General features: G+C 54.0%; 8 protein-coding genes across 8 annotated transcripts; 6 read left to right on the top strand and 2 right to left on the bottom strand.

The window, feature by feature from the left end:
• Window positions 1-2329: 2329 nt before the first annotated feature.
• On the top strand, window positions 2330-3921 carry SNOG_12391 (hypothetical protein; the record flags this gene model as incomplete). The annotated part of the gene is made up of 3 exons (XM_001802562.1): window positions 2330-3081; window positions 3278-3539; window positions 3589-3921. 3 exons carry the CDS (start codon window positions 2330-2332, stop codon window positions 3919-3921), a joined length of 1347 nt encoding a protein of 448 aa, XP_001802614.1.
• Window positions 3922-4559: 638 nt separating this feature from the next.
• Window positions 4560-5630, bottom strand: SNOG_12390 (hypothetical protein; the record flags this gene model as incomplete). Its single annotated transcript, XM_001802561.1, is given in 4 exon segments — window positions 4560-4827; window positions 4899-5084; window positions 5100-5425; window positions 5613-5630. 4 exon segments carry the CDS (start codon window positions 5628-5630, stop codon window positions 4560-4562), a joined length of 798 nt encoding a protein of 265 aa, XP_001802613.1.
• A 251-nt stretch (window positions 5631-5881) lies between these two features.
• On the top strand, window positions 5882-6250 carry SNOG_12389 (hypothetical protein; the record flags this gene model as incomplete). Its single annotated transcript, XM_001802560.1, has 2 exons — window positions 5882-5917; window positions 6080-6250. 2 exons carry the CDS (start codon window positions 5882-5884, stop codon window positions 6248-6250), a joined length of 207 nt encoding a protein of 68 aa, XP_001802612.1.
• Window positions 6251-6285: 35 nt separating this feature from the next.
• SNOG_12388 (hypothetical protein) lies at window positions 6286-10346 on the top strand (the record flags this gene model as incomplete). The annotated part of the gene is made up of 5 exons (XM_001802559.1): window positions 6286-6590; window positions 6638-6944; window positions 6991-9091; window positions 9150-9651; window positions 9743-10346. The coding sequence occupies 5 exons, from the start codon at window positions 6286-6288 to the stop codon at window positions 10344-10346; spliced, it is 3819 nt and encodes a 1272-aa protein (XP_001802611.1).
• Window positions 10347-10464: 118 nt separating this feature from the next.
• Window positions 10465-11907, top strand: SNOG_12387 (hypothetical protein; the record flags this gene model as incomplete). Its single annotated transcript, XM_001802558.1, has 1 exon — window positions 10465-11907. One exon carries the CDS (start codon window positions 10465-10467, stop codon window positions 11905-11907), a length of 1443 nt encoding a protein of 480 aa, XP_001802610.1.
• A 1444-nt stretch (window positions 11908-13351) lies between these two features.
• Window positions 13352-13654, top strand: SNOG_12386 (hypothetical protein; the record flags this gene model as incomplete). The annotated part of the gene is made up of 2 exons (XM_001802557.1): window positions 13352-13477; window positions 13562-13654. The coding sequence occupies 2 exons, from the start codon at window positions 13352-13354 to the stop codon at window positions 13652-13654; spliced, it is 219 nt and encodes a 72-aa protein (XP_001802609.1).
• Window positions 13655-14251: 597 nt separating this feature from the next.
• Window positions 14252-14563, top strand: SNOG_12385 (hypothetical protein; the record flags this gene model as incomplete). The annotated part of the gene is made up of 2 exons (XM_001802556.1): window positions 14252-14413; window positions 14435-14563. The coding sequence occupies 2 exons, from the start codon at window positions 14252-14254 to the stop codon at window positions 14561-14563; spliced, it is 291 nt and encodes a 96-aa protein (XP_001802608.1).
• A 702-nt stretch (window positions 14564-15265) lies between these two features.
• SNOG_12384 (hypothetical protein) lies at window positions 15266-15604 on the bottom strand (the record flags this gene model as incomplete). The annotated part of the gene is made up of 1 exon (XM_001802555.1): window positions 15266-15604. The coding sequence occupies one exon, from the start codon at window positions 15602-15604 to the stop codon at window positions 15266-15268; it is 339 nt and encodes a 112-aa protein (XP_001802607.1).
• Window positions 15605-17667: the final 2063 nt, after the last annotated feature.

Raw genomic sequence — 17667 nt, 5'->3', positions numbered from 1 at the left:
CAAAGGAAGGGCGGTGACTCTAGGTGCTCATTATTGCGCGATTCTTTGTCAGAGGCCGCCCAGTCTGCCGAAAATGCGCTGCCTGGCTTCGGGTTATTGGGAATGAGCAGAGAATGCGCTCCACGCCAAGTCGAGGCTATAGCACCGCCACAGCGCACTTCTCCGAATCTGCCGGTAAAAGAGCGATGTGATGCACTGTGATGAAATGTGTTTTGGAGTGAAAGGAGAAGGGCGCAACAGATGCCAAAATTGTTAGAGAGGCGCCGGTTCTTACGCCGACTGGTTGGTGCCTAGACTAGTCCGGCAAACGTTTGCGTAATACTCGCCACGATTTGCAAGCCTTGTTGACGAAGGTGAAGGGAGTTCGCAGTCCCTACGCGCAGCAGTTGGAAAAGCGCGACAGGCTCTGATCTTCCGGCAGTCAATGGCTGAAGGCGCGTATAGCTGTGGCTAGTGCTGCAGCCTTCGCACACCGCCTAGGAGTCATCTTCAGCTTCACAACTGGCTGAACTATAAATCGTAAAGATCCAGGCAGGTGGGATCCCCGTAAGATGGATGCCCGTAAGATGCACATGGTGTGTGGCATGAGTCGCTCTTAATGGCGCCGGTGAACTTGCGCGCGGTGTGCCACATGCAAGCGATTCCAAGCGGTGCAAGCAAAAATGCAACGACGCGGTGGGCTGAGTGTCAGCGCTGAATGGCTCCATGTACGACGCATATTTACATGTTACCGTGGCTAAGGGATGTTCACCAGGTTCATGTATGGGTGCCTATTGCCGGGATGTTCTTGCCCCGAGAGCTGGAAGTGTCTTAGCGCCTGCTGCTCCAGCTTCGGCTCCATCTCTCAGACTTCATTCGTTCTCCTCTCCCTCTCACTGCTTCCACATCTTCTTCGAACACCGAGTCTCTCGTTTCTTAGGTACACAGACTCTCTCCACGTGACCATGTGGTACGCAACTAGATCTCCCGATATGAGGGACACCTAACAAGCAACCAACGCTCACCAAGACGAATCCCATCTGAGCAAGGGGACATATGACGTCGACGTTTACCTCAACGAGGTAAACACCTAACTTCGAACCATTGCTTCGAGCGCATCGACCGTATCAATATGACCCGACACTCAACCGCTACATCGCACAAACACTTGGTAACACCAAGCACGCACGCGTTCAGCTCTTGTGTGCAACTGGCTGCAACACGGAGTTTCAAATCTCATCATCGTTTCTCCCATTCTCACCTTCTCAATCTGTCTTATTTGGCCACTTCTTTTGTCTCCGTATTCCATCTCCATCAATACAATCTCTATCGTTCGCACTACTCAACTCTTTGGTACTGCGCCATGCCAGCACCCCACCGCTCGCGCTCCAGATTAGCACAGCTAATCTCAATACCAACACGGCAGCAAACGCTATAACCAGTGCTCCCGTTTGATAGACTCAGCAGCAAGGCCCGTCCATGCGGGATGTGAAGGGGCACGCTCGTGTGCACCACTTCATGACTCCAATTTTTCTATGTGACTGCAACCCACCCCGCACGTAGTATGGTATAAAGCAATCGCCATTCAGCGGGCAATGTCGTTCGCTCTTTTCGTTCTTCACAGGAAATTGCTTTCGTTGTATAACAGTCGGCTCTTTTTTTTGGCTTTTGGTTTTACCTTCTTCATACTGGCTTTAATATTGTATATCGGCATTCTGGGTAGTCCAAGTCTCGACAATCAGGGACCTTTCTCAAACTTGTATATTTTCTTTTTACTATCTTGACCAGGGGCGCTTATACGCCCTCGCCATATCCGCGTGGTCAATATCACGCCCGTCACCCTCGCTTTCCCCAACTTCCCGCAACCCAGGGTCACGCCTTTCACTCTGACCCCACAGCGGCCACCAATCCACGGCGAGGGTACGCCGGCTGGGTCCTCGATTGACTGTGCCTAGGTCTCCATCTTGTCCAAGCTCTCGATCGGAATACGCCTAGGTCCCCTCCTTGCCCGAGCTCTCTCGATCGTTGGACATTGTACCACACCGCACCAACACAACTCCACTATCAAATCGGTTCGTCTGCACTCACATTCGCCGGAAAACAATCCGCGCTCACATACGCTGAAAAGGCTCGGGCTCACTTTCGTCCGTTTGTCCTGCTGCCGAGAGCAATTGAATGCAAGTCGTCTCGAGAATATCCCCGTTTGTAGACATGTGATAGGACCTTGGAGCTATTGAGCTAACTGTTGTGTTATAAATTCAGATCTCCCCTGTCAGTCCACAGCTACTTGATAGATTTGTTGCCAACCAGTTCCGAGGAGATAGATTAATCACTTGTCAACCACGCCACCATGTCGACAGGCGCCAAGGCTCCTTCACCACCGCAAGCACAGCTTGTACCACCAAACGCTCCCATGCCTCAGCCGGCAACACCACGTGCAAGCACGAGCGCAAGCGCAAGCGCCAAGTCTGACTATTCTCCGCACTCCGACGTCGCCCCCGATACGCCAGGCAGCCGCAGCCGCACCACACCGCTCTCGCTCGCTAGCCCGTCCCCTGCGCGCAAAGCACCAAGTCGCGATATCACGAGCCCAGCCAAGACTCCTCATCGTAGTTTGACTCCAGCACGCACACCCGGCGGCGGCATACTTACATGCACGTCTGATGCAGACCGCATGGACAAGGTGGAAATCCACACGGCAATCTGTACAGTGTGCGACCAACGCAACAAGGGACATATGAAGCGGTGTCCCGGCTGTACCTGGCAAATCTGCGAGACGTGTCGCGAGAAGCGGGAGAGTCAGGGTCGGAGCCTCACGCACGGGAGTATGGGCACGCCTGGAGGTCTCGGATCGGGTTTGGGTAGTGGTAAAGTTGTGAGGAGGAGGTTGTTGGACATGCCGGGATCACCTACGCCTGCGCCAGGGCGCACGCCGGCACGGCAACATGACGACGAACAGATGATGGGTGCTGGGGAGAAGGGCACTACAAAGGGTAAAGGAAAGGCGAGTGCGACTGCTAAACCAGCGAGCAAGAAGAGGATCGTCAGCAGCAGGAAGAGTAAGGCTATCATCGAGAATGACTCTTCAGGCGACGACTTCATGCCTGACCCTACCTCACCGACATCCCGCAAGCGGCACCGTACTACTCTCCACATCACCGATACGCCAACTGCAACCTCTGCGCGTCCATCACGTACCGGTCCTACCATGTCCTCGTACGTCGATGTCGGTTCACCATCTAGCTCCCCCAGCAACGAATCTGTTGGCAATCCTTCCCCAAACAAGGACTCCGAGCAGACGGGCGAAGAACAGCGTATCAACCCCCCAGAACGTCGCGCCGCCCCACGGGCCCGTATCCCAAGAAGCCTCTTGGGAGGGCTGGCAGGGCGTCAATACGCCAGGTCACTGGTATGAGCAGCATTTCCTAGGTCGACAAGAGCCTGTGGTGACAAACCGCGTGATTAGCATTCCGGAATCTGTGCGGCGCATGGGCGATAAGACACCGCGTCTGACCGCGGTGCAGAAGTTAGAGGCGAGGAAGAACGAGATGTGGTTCCAAGTAAGTCTCCATACATGCATATTCCGTAAATCTGGCTAATGCAAATCAGGCACAAAAGGCGCAAGCCGAAGAACTGAAAGTCGCGTCGACCGTCAGGGGCTTTGCCGAAGCCGAAGCCCTCAAGGCCCAGAACCATATTCCAGACTTGAACACCGACGAAAAGGAGGAGTTGACGTCCGCGATCAAAGAAGGAGCTCGTAAGTGGGCTTTGCGCGCGCACGATGGACTACCACCCCCACTGCAGACGACCGTCGAGCGGGGCCTTGATATGCGCCTTGACCACATCGATACGCCGTACACAAGACAACTCTTCGATGTCATCAGGGAGTGCGCCAGCCGCAAGCTTGATGAGTTCATACAGGACCGTGGAACGTCGACGTAGACCGAGCATGCTTCGGGTACACCAGTGGGAGGGGATCTTTTGTTTGCAAGGGCACCATGTTGGTGTTGCAACTTTCTCCATGTGGCACAGCTGTTCCCTTCTTATCTTTTCTGTTCATTTATCCAGGTCTTTGTGCCAGTTGGATGGTTTGCGGCGTTACGAGGCGTTGGAAGGAGGACCTTGCCGTTGGAAATTACTCGCTATACCCACTTTCGTATTTAGTATGGTGCACTGGTTTAACAACTGGATGCTTTTTCAGATAGTCTCTGCATATCGTGTGAGCAATCAAAGTCTCGAACACAATCGACCGCCCTCTGACCTGTCATGTTAGTAGCGTGCGCCATGATATGCTCCGTGACTCAATAGGGAGTCTCGGGCGACCGTTGACCTAGTCGAGATACGAAGTACAGAAGAAAGACACCGATGAGGCTGAAGGTCGTATTACGATGTATTGGTGTCGGGCCGGTGTTGCACCGCATGTGTCCAGATGCTAATAGTTGCTGACAGAATGATATGTGAATGCTAGACATAGAGAAAGAAAGGAAATTATTATGGGGTATCCAGAATAGGCTGCCCGGGGGCAGTGCAGAGACTCGAACAACATTGAAAAAACGTTACTGGCAAATGTGCCACGGCACCTATCGGGCACCAAACTGAATCGTCAGTCCTCCCTTCGTGGGCTCAATCTGGTCCACCTCGTCTTCGCCCTGGCCACCCAGAGCTTGCTCTAGCCAGGCGGCCTCATCGTCTTCAGTGTCTGCAGCGTCAGCTGACGAAGGTCGACTCGGGGTCTTGCGTAGCGTCGCGAAGCGTTCGTTGAATAGGCGGGCATATTCTGCGTCGTTCGTAGGCTGCTCGCTGACTTCCGGGGGGATGGTTGCTGGTTGCGAGACAGGGATCAATTGCCTGGCGCAAGGGATACACGTTAGTACGGGCAGAGGAAGGGGCGCGGGCGTGTATTGGCAGGAGGCACTCACTCGGACGTCTCAGCGCATATGCGCTCCAGCGTCTCGCGCTGGCGACGCAGCTCTTCTGGATCTGGCTGTGGAGCGTTGTGCGAGCCGTTGTTGGTGCCGTAGTTTGGCTGGTATGGGTCATGGAGCAGGTGCGACGTGTCCGACTGCTGCAAGGGAGACTTGTAAGCATCAACTCGCTCATCTGGACTGTGTCACACTCACTTCTGACTCGGACGGCCGCCGCCCACCGAGGCACGACGAGCAGATACCCATGGAATGAGGCCTGCAGGCAGACGCTGAAGCGGATGGGGCGATGTGTAGCGCTCAAAGGCGGGGTAGCAGTGAGGGAGATGGCGTATTAATTGAGTGCGACGAGTGGGAACGAGCATGCAGCCATCGTCAGCGAGCTGAGACGTGGAGTAGAGAAGGTTGGCGTCGTTCTTGCCCCAAGCCCGCTGGCCGTTGTTTCCTGTTGTGGTGACGGGATCGGCAGGGAAATCTCCGGGCGTCTTGGCATCCAGCCTCAACTCCAACCCGTCATCGCGTACCTGACGTTTGACACCTCCGCCCCAGCTAAGCTCTCGACTCACTCACTCACTCACACCACACAAACTACTATTTGCTTGTTTAGGCCGTGGCTGAGACTAAACCACTTTGATGACTATGACTATGACTGTCATGGCATTCCTGTCCCTGCTACCGATCGCGTCTATCCTCTGTGATGCTCCCAGGCACCGCGTCGTCATCGATCATCGCGTCTGAATTGCGCTTAGATTGGGCACCTTGCCCGATTACAGGTACAATGTATTCCCGGCCGAGTCTAGACGAAGTCTTGACTATTTTCTTCCATACCACCTCCAAGCCATATGGCCTCCAGACTTATTCACTGCGACCCTTCTTGACACCATATTCGGTGCCTGTCTGAAACATAGCCTCCCTTTGTATACGCACTGTGCTATCTGATGCTGGTGAAGCTGGGAAGAGAATGCGAGAACGCGCTCACAATGGCACACCCCTTCCATTCCGATCGACCGCGAAAGGTATGGCAGTCGCCAAGCTTCTGCAAACCTTCTCTACCTGGTAAAAGCCGTCCTCGCTACCGCTATTTTCCGCATTCTGGACGAGTAATCTACGCAAGGTTGCTGTGTGCCGTCACGCTCCACGCGAAACAGTTCCAGCCTGATCACTCTACTCCGAATCAGTACTCCGGGTCCCTCAGCAAGGCACACGCTGGACATATCCGCAATCCTGATGGCTGGCTCACGGGCCGTCCGCGTCCCACCCTGTTCACTGGCTCTTATAGAGGTATAATCAGCGAATTGCGGCTTGCCATCAGTCCTACCAACGCCTCTCAGCACCACGGGGGACATTAGATCAGAGCATCTCTCATTCACTCGAGTGCTCGATCATGTCATTCACTCGCTATTCGAAGGCTTCGGCCGTCGTCCTCTCCTTGTGTACACTTTCGGACGCCTGGGCATTGTACCATAAAGTTGATACCAAGAGCGCTAAGACCGAGGATGCTTCAGTCGAGTTGCGCCGCCACGAGGCGCAAGATCTTAATGAGAAAAGGCAGACGACAGAGCTTTTCTGCCCCAACGATCGCTACGAACAGTTCCTCAATAACAACCCGGACCCAAGTGTGCAAACCTTTTGCAACGAGTGGCTAGGCTTGCCTCCGGCTACTACTGTGATCGAATATGTTCCCACCATGTGAGTTTATATGACATGCGGCCTGCGTTCCATGCTCACCCTCTTAGTACGGTCACGACGAGCGACTCAATCACTACCACTACCACCTCCGTTACCCGCCTAATATCTACCGAAACAGTTACCAGCACAGCTACCAAAACGCTTGCGCCAGTCAAGGCTCGAGCTGCTAACATCGCTGCCGTTGCCGAAGACATGTTCAATGCAGTTGTTAATAGCGGAGTCCCCGCAAGTGCTGTGTCGACCGATGACAATGCGCAACGCTCTCAGGCTGCTTCTGGCTTGGCGAACGCATGTTCCTGCAAACTCGTTGACCCTACATCAACTGTAACGGAGTCATACGCGTTACCTCCAGCTGTAAGTTCTGAGCCTTTTTGTACTGGAGCGGAGACTGACCTGACAGTACACTACCGTGGGCTACCGTGTTATCGTCGTGTCAGAAACGACAGAGACGAGGAGATTCACCGTCATGACGACCGTCACCCAGACTGCCGGAGCTAACGCAACATCGTCGTCAACCTTTTCAGCCGAGACTGCTGTTCTCCCAATACAGACCACTGAGCCCAGTGACGTTGCCGTCCCCCCGCCAGGTGCACCTGCTTCAAACTCATCTGGGATTGTTGTAGGAGGCGTTCCATTTACATGCCCAGAAGCTGCCAACACCCAGGTCGATCAGGTCGTTGGAGGCTTCAAACTCGACTACTTGGTGTATTGCAACACTGAAATTATATCAGAGGATCGCATTGGCAAGCCAATTGATACTGATAGCGAGACGACCTGCGCAGCGCAATGTTCGGCTCTCAACGCTCAAGCTGGCCAAGGAGCTTGTCAGGCAGCAGCTTGGACACCCTACACCGATGGACGTGCTGGTGGAAGCTGTGTACTGAGTGGTAAAGAGACCCAGTACGCAACTAAGCCGGGTTCGGTAACCGTTGTCAACACGGGAATATCTTCCAACGGTGACTGCGCCGCGCTAGATGCAGCCAACGCGAACAGGACAATCGATACATCTGCATTAGTTGCTTCAATCACCCAAGGTGTCTCCGTCTCTACGCCAGGATTCCTCACCCAAACTAATGGTGGTGGAGTCTTCGAGACCTATGTGTCCGCCAACTCTACCGACGCTGGTGGAACCGTCCATTGGAGTTGGTACGCCGTGTCTGCCTCGTCCAGTTTCTGGGAGGCGGTCTATGCAACATCTTGGTCGTGTACGCGCACCGTTGTTCAAACTATCGTACAACAGGCTCCCACAGCTGTACCAGTCACCATTGCAACTTCATATGTCACCACCATCATCAATGGCGCTACCACTACAATTATCTCTGGTGCTTCCACCCGGATCATCTCGAACGGCGGAGGTTTGTTTGGCCCAGGCACTAGCTTCGTGCCTGCCACTACCACCAGTGGCAATGGTGAGATAACGACTTTCTTTTCCACCGCTACGTCTACATCAACTGGGGACGCTGGTCTCATTCCGCCAACGACCGGGGCAAGTGCTACACTGAGTCTGCCTGCGCCTAGCGGAGGCGCTTACACGAACAGCTCCAGCGTTATCACGGTGTCCGCATCGACTGCCACCATTGTATCAAGCGGAAGTGAGGGTGTCATTCCATCGTCGCCAGGCGTGCCCGAAGTAATCTTGAGTACGACAACCACGACAACCACCCTCGGCTACAACACCACTATATCTGGTGCGACTTCGACTTATACTTCCACTGGAGGCAACGGTGCCATCCCTCCGGCTTCCGTCTCCTTGGGAAGCACCGAGATCGTATCAGCGGGCTCCACCATAATCGTAATTTCTGGTTCCACAGCGACAACGATCAGTGGTAGTGGTAACGGAGAAATCCCTCCTGCCTCCACTCCACGCGTCTCTATAGTCACTGTTGTCGAGACCGTTTCTTTAGGCAGTGTGAACCTCACAATTGCCAGTAGCACGGCTACGGCGACCTCGACCGGTGGACAGGGCCTGATTCCTCCTTCGTCGACTCCCAGTGGCCCAGTTTCCATCATTGAAACCGTGTCATTTGGTAGTGCAAATTTCACTATCGGTAGCAGCACCATCACGGCAAACTCCACCGGTGGAGAGGGTATTGTTCCTCCGACCCCAAGCCCAAGCGCTCCTGTAACTGTTGTCGAAACGGTCTCGTTTGGCAGCGCAAACTTTACTATAGGCAGCAGCACGATCACCGCGAACTCGACTGGCGGCAATGGTATTATTCCTCCTACCCCAAGTCCGAGTGGTCCTGTGACGATCGTTGAAACGGTCTCATTTGGCAGCGCCAACTTCACTATTGGCAGCAGCACCATCACGGCAAATTCCACTGGTGGAGAGGGAATTATTCCTCCCCCATCATCCACCGGCTCTATCGGGACAAACTCGGACAACCCACGGATCCCGTTCCCGCTCACGAGTTCGTCAGCACCACCGCCTGGACCATCTACGACGACAACCACTACTACCTTGTCAGGATCCGTGCCGCCACCATCTTCAAACATCTCCAGTAACGCTCTCCCAACCCAAACCCCGGGCCTGAACGTCACGGTGGAGCATCTCTTCAGGCGTTGAGATCATTTCTATTGGAGGTTCGACTGCTCTCAGTACTTCTACCGGCGCATCTGGCGCTATCCCGCCACCAAGCTCAGCTTCTGGTTTGTTCCCTAATATCACTGTTTCTTCGGGCACTGGAATCTTCTCCACGGGTAGTTCTACTTCCACACTAACTTCGACTGGAGCATCAGGCCTGATCCCCCCTGCGTCGTCAAACGCGACTGCTAGCACCCCAACTAGCGCTACGTCTACACCTGTGATTGCGATCTCGTCCACGGGCGAGATAGTTCAAATCACAATCTCGGGAAGCACATACACCTCCTCAGCTACTGGAAGTAACGGCATTATCACGCCCTCAGCCAACTCTACCGGGCCAGTCGCTTCAGTCTCAACCGGTTCTACGGGCACTAACTCGGACGAGCCGCGCAGTCCCTTCCCTCTCACGAGCTCGTCGACGCCAGTAGGCAGCGCCAGCACACCAGGCCCGTCTTCCAACGCTACTACTCCCGTGGGGTACCATCAGCTCTGCCGTGCCGTCCTCCAATTCGACTCTTGTGTTGGTCTCGAGTTCTTTCAGTTTGACTGTACCTGTATCTACCCCTAGCGCAAACACTACATCAAGCCTGAGATCTACTGGTACCAACTCCGATGCGCCGCGTTCGCCGTTCCCTCTCACTAGCTCATCGACTCCGGTCGGAAGTGCAAGCTCGCCTGTCCCGTCTACGAACTCGACTACTTCAGTTGGCACCATCAGTAGCCCTGCGCCATCGCTGAACTCAACCGCTTCGATTGGCAGCGTTAGCACGCCTGCACCATCGCTCAACTCTACTGTTGTCGTTAGTTCGAGCACGATCACTCTGACTGTGCCCCCATCCACCCCAAGCGTGAACGTCTCCAGCAGCCTTGGGTCGACAGGTACCAATTCTGACGAGCCGCGATCACCGTTCCCTCTCACGAGTTCAACGCTTCTGCCAAGTAGCGGTTCAATCGTTCAATCTTCAAACGTCTCTGTGACTATCCCACCAAGCGGCTTACCAAGTTCGAGCGCGAATATCACTGTTCCGTTGACTTCCGTTCTGGCCGTGTCGACTGTCAGCGCTTCGGTTACACCTTCAGTCAATTCTTCGCTCACGGTCCCTCCGAGCATGACCCCAAGCTCCAGCGCCAACATTACGACGTCCTTGGGCTCCACCGGGAACCAACTCTGATTCGCCTCGCTCTCCGTTCCCGATCCCAACACCAAGTTCCAGCCTCAATGTCTCAAGCTCGATTCCGCCGTCATCAGCCAACTCGACGGTGCCATCGTCGCTCACTGTCCCTCCCAGCATGACGCCAAGCTCTAGCGTCAACATTACTACATCCTTGGGATCAACAGGCACAAACTCTGATGAGCCTCGCTCGCCATTCCCGATCCCAACGCCAAGCTCAAGCTTCAACGTTTCGAGTGCGATTCCTCCAGCGTCGGCCAACTCGACTGTGCCAGCGAGCTCGACACCTCAGTCTGGGATTTTCACGCAGATAACTCCTTCCGCAAGCGTACCGTACCCATCTAGCAACATCACCTCGAGCCCACCGGTGACAGAGACGGTCATTATCCCACCAACTGGCGGCAACTTTACTGTATCTTCGGGCACGGTCATTTCGATCACTATCCCAAGCAACTCCGCAAATTTCACGATTCCCGTGACTATTCCTGTTGTCAACATCACGTCAAGCGTGCCATCGTTGACACCTACTGCTTCATCGAACATTACATACACACCACCGCTCCCGACAGGCGGCGTCAACTCGTCATCCATTCCCTCTGCAAGCCCGACGCCTTCGTTCAACAGCACGCTCCCACCTGCATCAATCTGCCCAACCGTGGCTGTCACTGTCACAGTTAACGAAGTCCAACTCGCTACCAACGTTCAATTCGTTACTACTACGGTTGTTTCAACCGTCATCGCACCGACCACGATCGTTTCCACCGTTACTGCACCCACGACAGTCATCTCAACCGTCACTGCAGCCTTCATTGCTGAAACTCTGGCTGATGCTCTCTCCTTCGGCGCGGAGGTTACTGCATCGTCGGCATCTGCATCCTTCACCCCAGCTACTCTCGCCAGCGCCCTGTCCTTCGCTCCTGAATCCACCAAAGCCACTCCTGATGGCACCGACTTCAGCTACAGCGCTTCCATCCCCGACGTTTCTTCAACCCCAGGCGGTTCCCGCGAGTCCGTGTACCGCGCGCTTAACTCCCGCGCATCCCCCTATCAGCGCGACGCGGCCTGCAGCCTAACCGGCAACATCGTGCGCAACCCTGACTTTGCCCAAGGTTCCGACGGCACAGTCAGCGGCTGGGAGACCGATTCCAGCGACCCCAACATCACACTCAACAGCGTCTCCGCCCCGGACGGCAAGGGCACAATCGCACAATTCAAGTCCGCAGCCGCGGGCCGCGAACTGCTCGTCAAGCAGCCCCTGACGCTCTGCCCCGGCAAGAAATACCAGTTCAGCATCAGCACGCAGCAGGCAAAGAAACTCGCGTCTTGCAGCGTGACGTCCACGCTCGTGTATGCGGACGGCACGCGCGTGCAGATTCTGAGCGTTGAGCCCGAGGAGAAGTGGACACCGAGTAACGCGTCGGTCACGGCGGGAAAGCAGGCTGAGGCGGATTTGGAGTGCCTGGTGAAGTGTGCGGGATTCCAGGGTATGCCAGTTAGCGCGCAGGAGGATGAGGGGTGGATGAGGGTTGATGTGCAGAAGGTTAGTCTTGTCAGGGAGTGAGGAGAATCACAGACGGCGATATGAATGAGGGAGGTATGATGCAACGAGAATGAACATGTCGGCGTTGGAATGCTTTGGCTTTGGTTTTTTTCTTGTTCGAGGTATTATCTAGAGCCTTGGAGGCTTTTTTTTTTTGAAGTTGAGAGGTTGAAGCTTTAGAATTGTTTTCTTGAATACATGATGTTTTTGGGTCGTTTCAGATGAGTAATTGGATGCTATGTGGGAGGATGTCTTGTGTTGGTTCTCTCTTGCTTCTAGGTGTCTGATGTTCTTGGGTGACTATGTCTGTGGTCATTGAGTATTAATCAGGTAGCATCGCACGAGTGATCTGATACCGACGCCAGCAAAGGAGAGGCCATGAGTTATTCTTGCTACCGCTCGGACGATGTACCGGGGCGTGTTTCCTTACGAAATTAGGTGTGCTTCCGATTGGAGCATGCTTACGGAGCTTCGATATACATACATCCTTGAGCTCATGATCATAATTTCAGGAAGGCTTTTCGAAACCTCTGTGTTTTCTGCACCATCAATGATGTGGTGACGTGCATGACCAATGTAACGAATACTTGGGCATGGCGATGATAGTGGGGCGCATGTCCAATGTTCACAATGGTGTAGTGAGGTGTATGACCAACATGGTGATCACTTGGCTAGGACTACGTGGGGGCGTGGAGGTTTCGATACTATAGAAGGGCATATCAGCGTTGCTGGCAACCGATGTGTGATGGCCCCGCTCAGAGTGTGAGTGCCGACACCAAAGTGAGGTGGAGATTAGATGCCTGCAGTCGAGCCCAATGAACCGGTTTGGCGGCCTCACATTCGATTTAGGCGTGCTTGCCAACCTGCGCGAGCAGACGCATGAGAGTATTGGTTTTCTCCTAAGTTCACCCCACGTTCTGGAGACTACGCCGGCATGGCTGGGCATTCAGCCAGGGAGACCCGTTGGACGAACAGAGTGGTCGTGTCAGGAACATCCCTGAAAAGGGAACCGAGACGAGCCGCCGGGTAGGCAGATCGGGGGCGTGTGCACAAAGCTGGCCTGCCAAACGTCACCTCTCACCAACGACCATCAGTTCAATGTTTGAAGCAATAACGTGCACAAGAGAACTCTCGAGAATTGTGAAAATACTATTAGCGCTGTGAGTCTTCGTGAATTTCCGTCTTCGGTTTGTTGGGCGTAGTGGGCGGCTTGAGATCAAGAAGACAGGGCAGTTACACGCTTTGATTGGTCGGCGATTCGTCGCATGTCGTACCACCATCAACGTCTTACAACATCTGCGATTGTTCGACAGCATATGAGACGACAATTACAGCAATCCTTGTCGCCCTGTGTGTTGCATGATGAGCAATTTTGCCAGAAGCGCCGAAGTTGCTGCGTTCCACATGCTGCGCGGGGTACATGAGGGAAATGAACTGGCGCTGGCGGAATGTCGTTTGCTGAGCCATGAAGGAGGTACGCCTTGCATTGCTTGCTGAGAGCTGTGTCATTGGTGCGGGTGATGTCCTGCACCCGTGCCGTCTGCAGATAATCTGCGGGAGCGCTATGGAAAAGCAAGATCGACCAAAAGAGGTAAGACTACCATGCGCGAGGCTTCGAGTTGCAACATTGATAAACTCAATTGGCAGCCGGGTGGCTATACGCGCAAACGTGCAGGATAAACATAGTCGCGTTGCCAGGATCGAACAAGACGAAAAAGGAGCGAGGCGATCTGCCCAGTCGAGCTGGAAGTACCGTCTCGTCCTCTGATTGGTCTGGTGGGCGCCATACAAGTGTCCCAGATATGCACACACACGCTGGCTGCTGCCCAATAAATCCAGATTGCAGCTTGTTTGTGGAAGCTTAGTTGCCGTATTCGCTGGGCTGGATTCCTTTCATTATCATCCAGATGGCACGTCGAGCAGCGTCATTGGCTTCTCGATGCACATAGGTTTTCGACTCCATGTGGCCATCTCTTCCGGTACCTCAATTGAGCGTGATACACCGGCGTTAACTTCGTCCTAGGTGGCTAGCGCTTAAACTATTCGCCTTGACAGGGCATTGCTCGCGGGTAGTCAAATACCTGCGCAGACCCATACCCTCATTGTCCCTCTCTTATGAACCACGAATCTCCACGTAGTCCGGACAAACGTACAACAACATCGTACCATTGATGAGATTGCACACCGGCTCTCGAGGGTTCGGATTCCAGAGGGCCATGGCTTGAGTGTCGTCCGACGACGTCCTGCGGAAAGCGATCGGCCGCTTTCTAGGCCACTCAGCGCTCGCCACGTAATCAAGGTCAATTCAACGTGTCTGGAGGCCCGCAACGGTAATTTTTGTCCTCGGATCAGCTATCTCATAGCAATGCCCACACACTACCTCAAAAGACAGTGCCAGAAAGAGACGAAACAACAGATACGCCGTCGCGTACGAAACGATCCGAGCGAAAGATGCCGTGAAAGCAACAATCTGGGAACACAACGTAACGAGGAGCGTGAAAGACAATCGGAATTAGGAGCGCAGCAGGTATAGACGGCATGTCAATAGAATACCAACAAGGGCTCCGTCTCCCAGTCCCAACAACCTGGTCTCGGATACAGGCGCGAACGAGAGCATCGCACCGTGGCTGCCAACTACAGCACACAGCGTGGCCCGAGCCAAGTTACTGTGAAATAGAGCGGATACGCTTATACAACACGTATTCGATGGCGATGGGAACGTGGAGGATATATCGGAGCGGTCGAAGCATGTCTGTTGACACTTCTACAGGAGGGTGCCGCGGGACCGCGGGGGCTTCGGGTGTTGCCGCAGGGGCTAACGATATCAGCACTAGCTCGATCACGTGCCTGATGGGCGAGAAAATTACCCCACCACGCATGTCTTCGACCACAACAACACCGCAGCTCCAGTCAGCTTCACACTTTCGTCGCATCCCTTCGACTTTAAGGAGTGCCAAAAATATTCGATGATGGAATGATCTAGGAAGGCGACGGGAGAGGCGCAGTGCCCACCCCCTCGGGCCGTGCGCAAACAATTTTCAAGCTATTTGTGGCTACGCGACAATCACGGATTGGACGGCTTCAGCCCCCATCTCACATCACAGCGGCTACCGTCACCACAACCCATCAAAGGACCAATCATGAATGGTAAATATGTTCATTGCGTCGTTAAAGCTCAAGGATCGAATTAAAGAAAACAAACGACTGTAAGAAGTAACGCCCGGCCTCGTTCGCTCCGACATTTGTCGCTCACTACCCGTCCCCCTTGTGTCAGTTCAGAATTTGATTGACAAAATGGATGGGCTCAATCCGAGCGGAGACCCTGAAGCGTTCTGTTTGAAACGAAAACCCAGACGCCCGCGTCATTATCATGATGATCTCAATGGCCAATTGCTTGCAGTCGTCGCTGACGCTCACAACTCAGCTCGTAAATCTCGCAGTCCAAGTTTCGGATGATCTCCATCGCCTTGTCAATCGAAGCGCGGAACTTGGCTCCTTCGCGCTGCCACCGACCAATTCGGTCGACCTCAGCCGCCCGGCGGCGCATCTTCGTATCGATCTTGTCGCAGAGTTTGCACTTTGTGCCCGTGGGAACCGTCTGCATTACGAGCTTCATGCCGCATGTCTCACCCATTCGGTACTCCTTGGCGCAGTGCTGTCGGAAGTGACCCCACTTCCAGTCGCCACAGGCAAAGCGGTGCTGATCGAAGAAGCACATGTTTCAAGACTAAAGAGCTTGGATGTCTGGGCCATAACAAGTCAGCGGTGTTCTTTTGATGTTTGGTCGGCAGCTATCGTTTACCAACCTTGCCTCGGAACGCCCAAACACGGGATCGTAGCGATTGGTCTGATGGTCCTCGTCCTGGTTAGGGTCAGACTAGGGGTTATATCAACGACGTCCTGGTGGGCACATACAAGATGGTTGGATGAGGGTTGCTCTTCAGCAACAGATATCAAAGCTTGGATGTGAAAAGGAGGATGTGGAACGTCACAACGTTCGAAGAAGACGTCAATGGATGGCAATGCTCGTCAATGACTGGAAGAGATGGTTGATGAAGAGTGTGAAGACTTTCTCGTTTGCGAAGCAACGCTGCTATTTATGCTGCGAAGGACTGTGGGTTCGACAACACAGAGGAATATGTCTGGCCCCGGGCTTGTTTCACGGTCGGACGATAGATTGATGCCATGGCCTATCCTTTCCTCGACATGCCACCACCCCACTCCGTTGCATCCAACGATGTCGCCACGATCACCACATCCCTTTCACTCTGGCGCTAGAGTACTGCGGAGACGGCTGCAATGATACCCTAGACGGCGCCGGCGTCTCCAGCTGCAGAAGGCTATCACACCTGCTAGGGGATCAACGTGTCGTGGCTCTTCGAACTGCGCAATCTGCTTCCTTGGGGGTGAAAAATGCCTCATGTCCCTTGTCAAATTATCTCAGCCGGACTGGGCTCGATGTGTGCGACTTGTTTTCGAGCATTTTCGGCCTTTCATTGCTCCTGAGGTTGAGCATTCGTGAAGCGAGAAGATCACGTGCCATCCAGCTCATGCCGCGCTATGGTTCGCTCCCACTAGGCTTGTGTCAAGAAGACCGACCAACGGAAGAAGTGCTACCTACCATTGGATGCAAACATTGCCTCGGAACAAATGGACCGCAAAGACCAATCTTGCACTGCAAATCTGAGCTCGCCCTCATGCAAAGCTTCGCCGCTGTTCCGGAACGCATTGATTGACATTTAGTTAAGCCATGGCTTGAACACTCACATTGGCTCGCTCGTGCTGTCTCGTTGGTTCAAAATGACCGTAGCCTTGGGCTTCCGGGCGTTGTCCGCATCCCAGGTCCCACTAGTTGGTGTCTTTCTTGCCGTTTCGAGTCAAGCTAATTAATGTGTGTAGCATCAGCTTTGTTCACCGATGGGCTCCAGTGTCCAAGCCTTTACGAATTACTCGGAATATCTCGCTTCGCTGACACAGGGTCTGCCCACCTCTTCCCCAGGCATGAAGCATCATCGGCCAGTCACCTTATCTGCACACGCTGCAGTATCCATCGCTAGGGAAGCATGTACAATCATGCCATACCGCCACAAGAGTGGAGCGCTAGCCATCACCGCATGGACGTTGCATTGCACCATCGGCAAAGTTCATTCAGCTGATCTATGCCTCCACTCAACGGCTCAAATTTCCCGCGCCTGGCCTGTTGTTGGCTTGCTAGGCCATGCATATTTACAGGCATGTGTCTGTTAGATAACAGGCTGGCGTGAAAGTTTATGCGGAACCTAGGCCGGCATTGCATATCAGCGGAATCATCTGGATCCAGATGGACACTAGAAGCGGCCAAAGCATGCCCCGTCGGAGATCCTCTGACGTGGCGAGCGCGGTTTGGTTGATCAAGGGGGAGGCCATATCCCGGACATTCATCTTGCCATCAATCATGGCTTTACGAGATTGTTGTCTGTGTCGGGTCGCCTACTTGTTCCCGTAACGTCAGCATGGATTACATGTCCACAATCCGCAGAAAGGGCGTCACAAGATGACCAGGCAGAATCTGTTGAACCGCCTTCACCGGTGTATCCGCGATGACGGGCTATAGAATGCCAATGGTATCGTCTTTCGGCCAATGTGGTGGCAAGATGATGCAGCCGGCTGTCGTCAGTCATCTTGAGCAATCTGCCTTGCTTTCAGAAAAGGCAACTATTCCACATGTCCGAGCCGCCTGCTATATTGTAGATAGATTGAATACTCGTTCTCTAACACTCAGTGCCGAGTGCTGGTGCGAGA

This window comes from Parastagonospora nodorum (assembly GCF_000146915.1).
Source record: "Parastagonospora nodorum SN15 chromosome Unknown scaffold_22, whole genome shotgun sequence".
NCBI lineage: Eukaryota > Fungi > Ascomycota > Dothideomycetes > Pleosporales > Phaeosphaeriaceae > Parastagonospora > Parastagonospora nodorum.
This window is presented reverse-complemented; position numbering and strand designations above follow the sequence as displayed.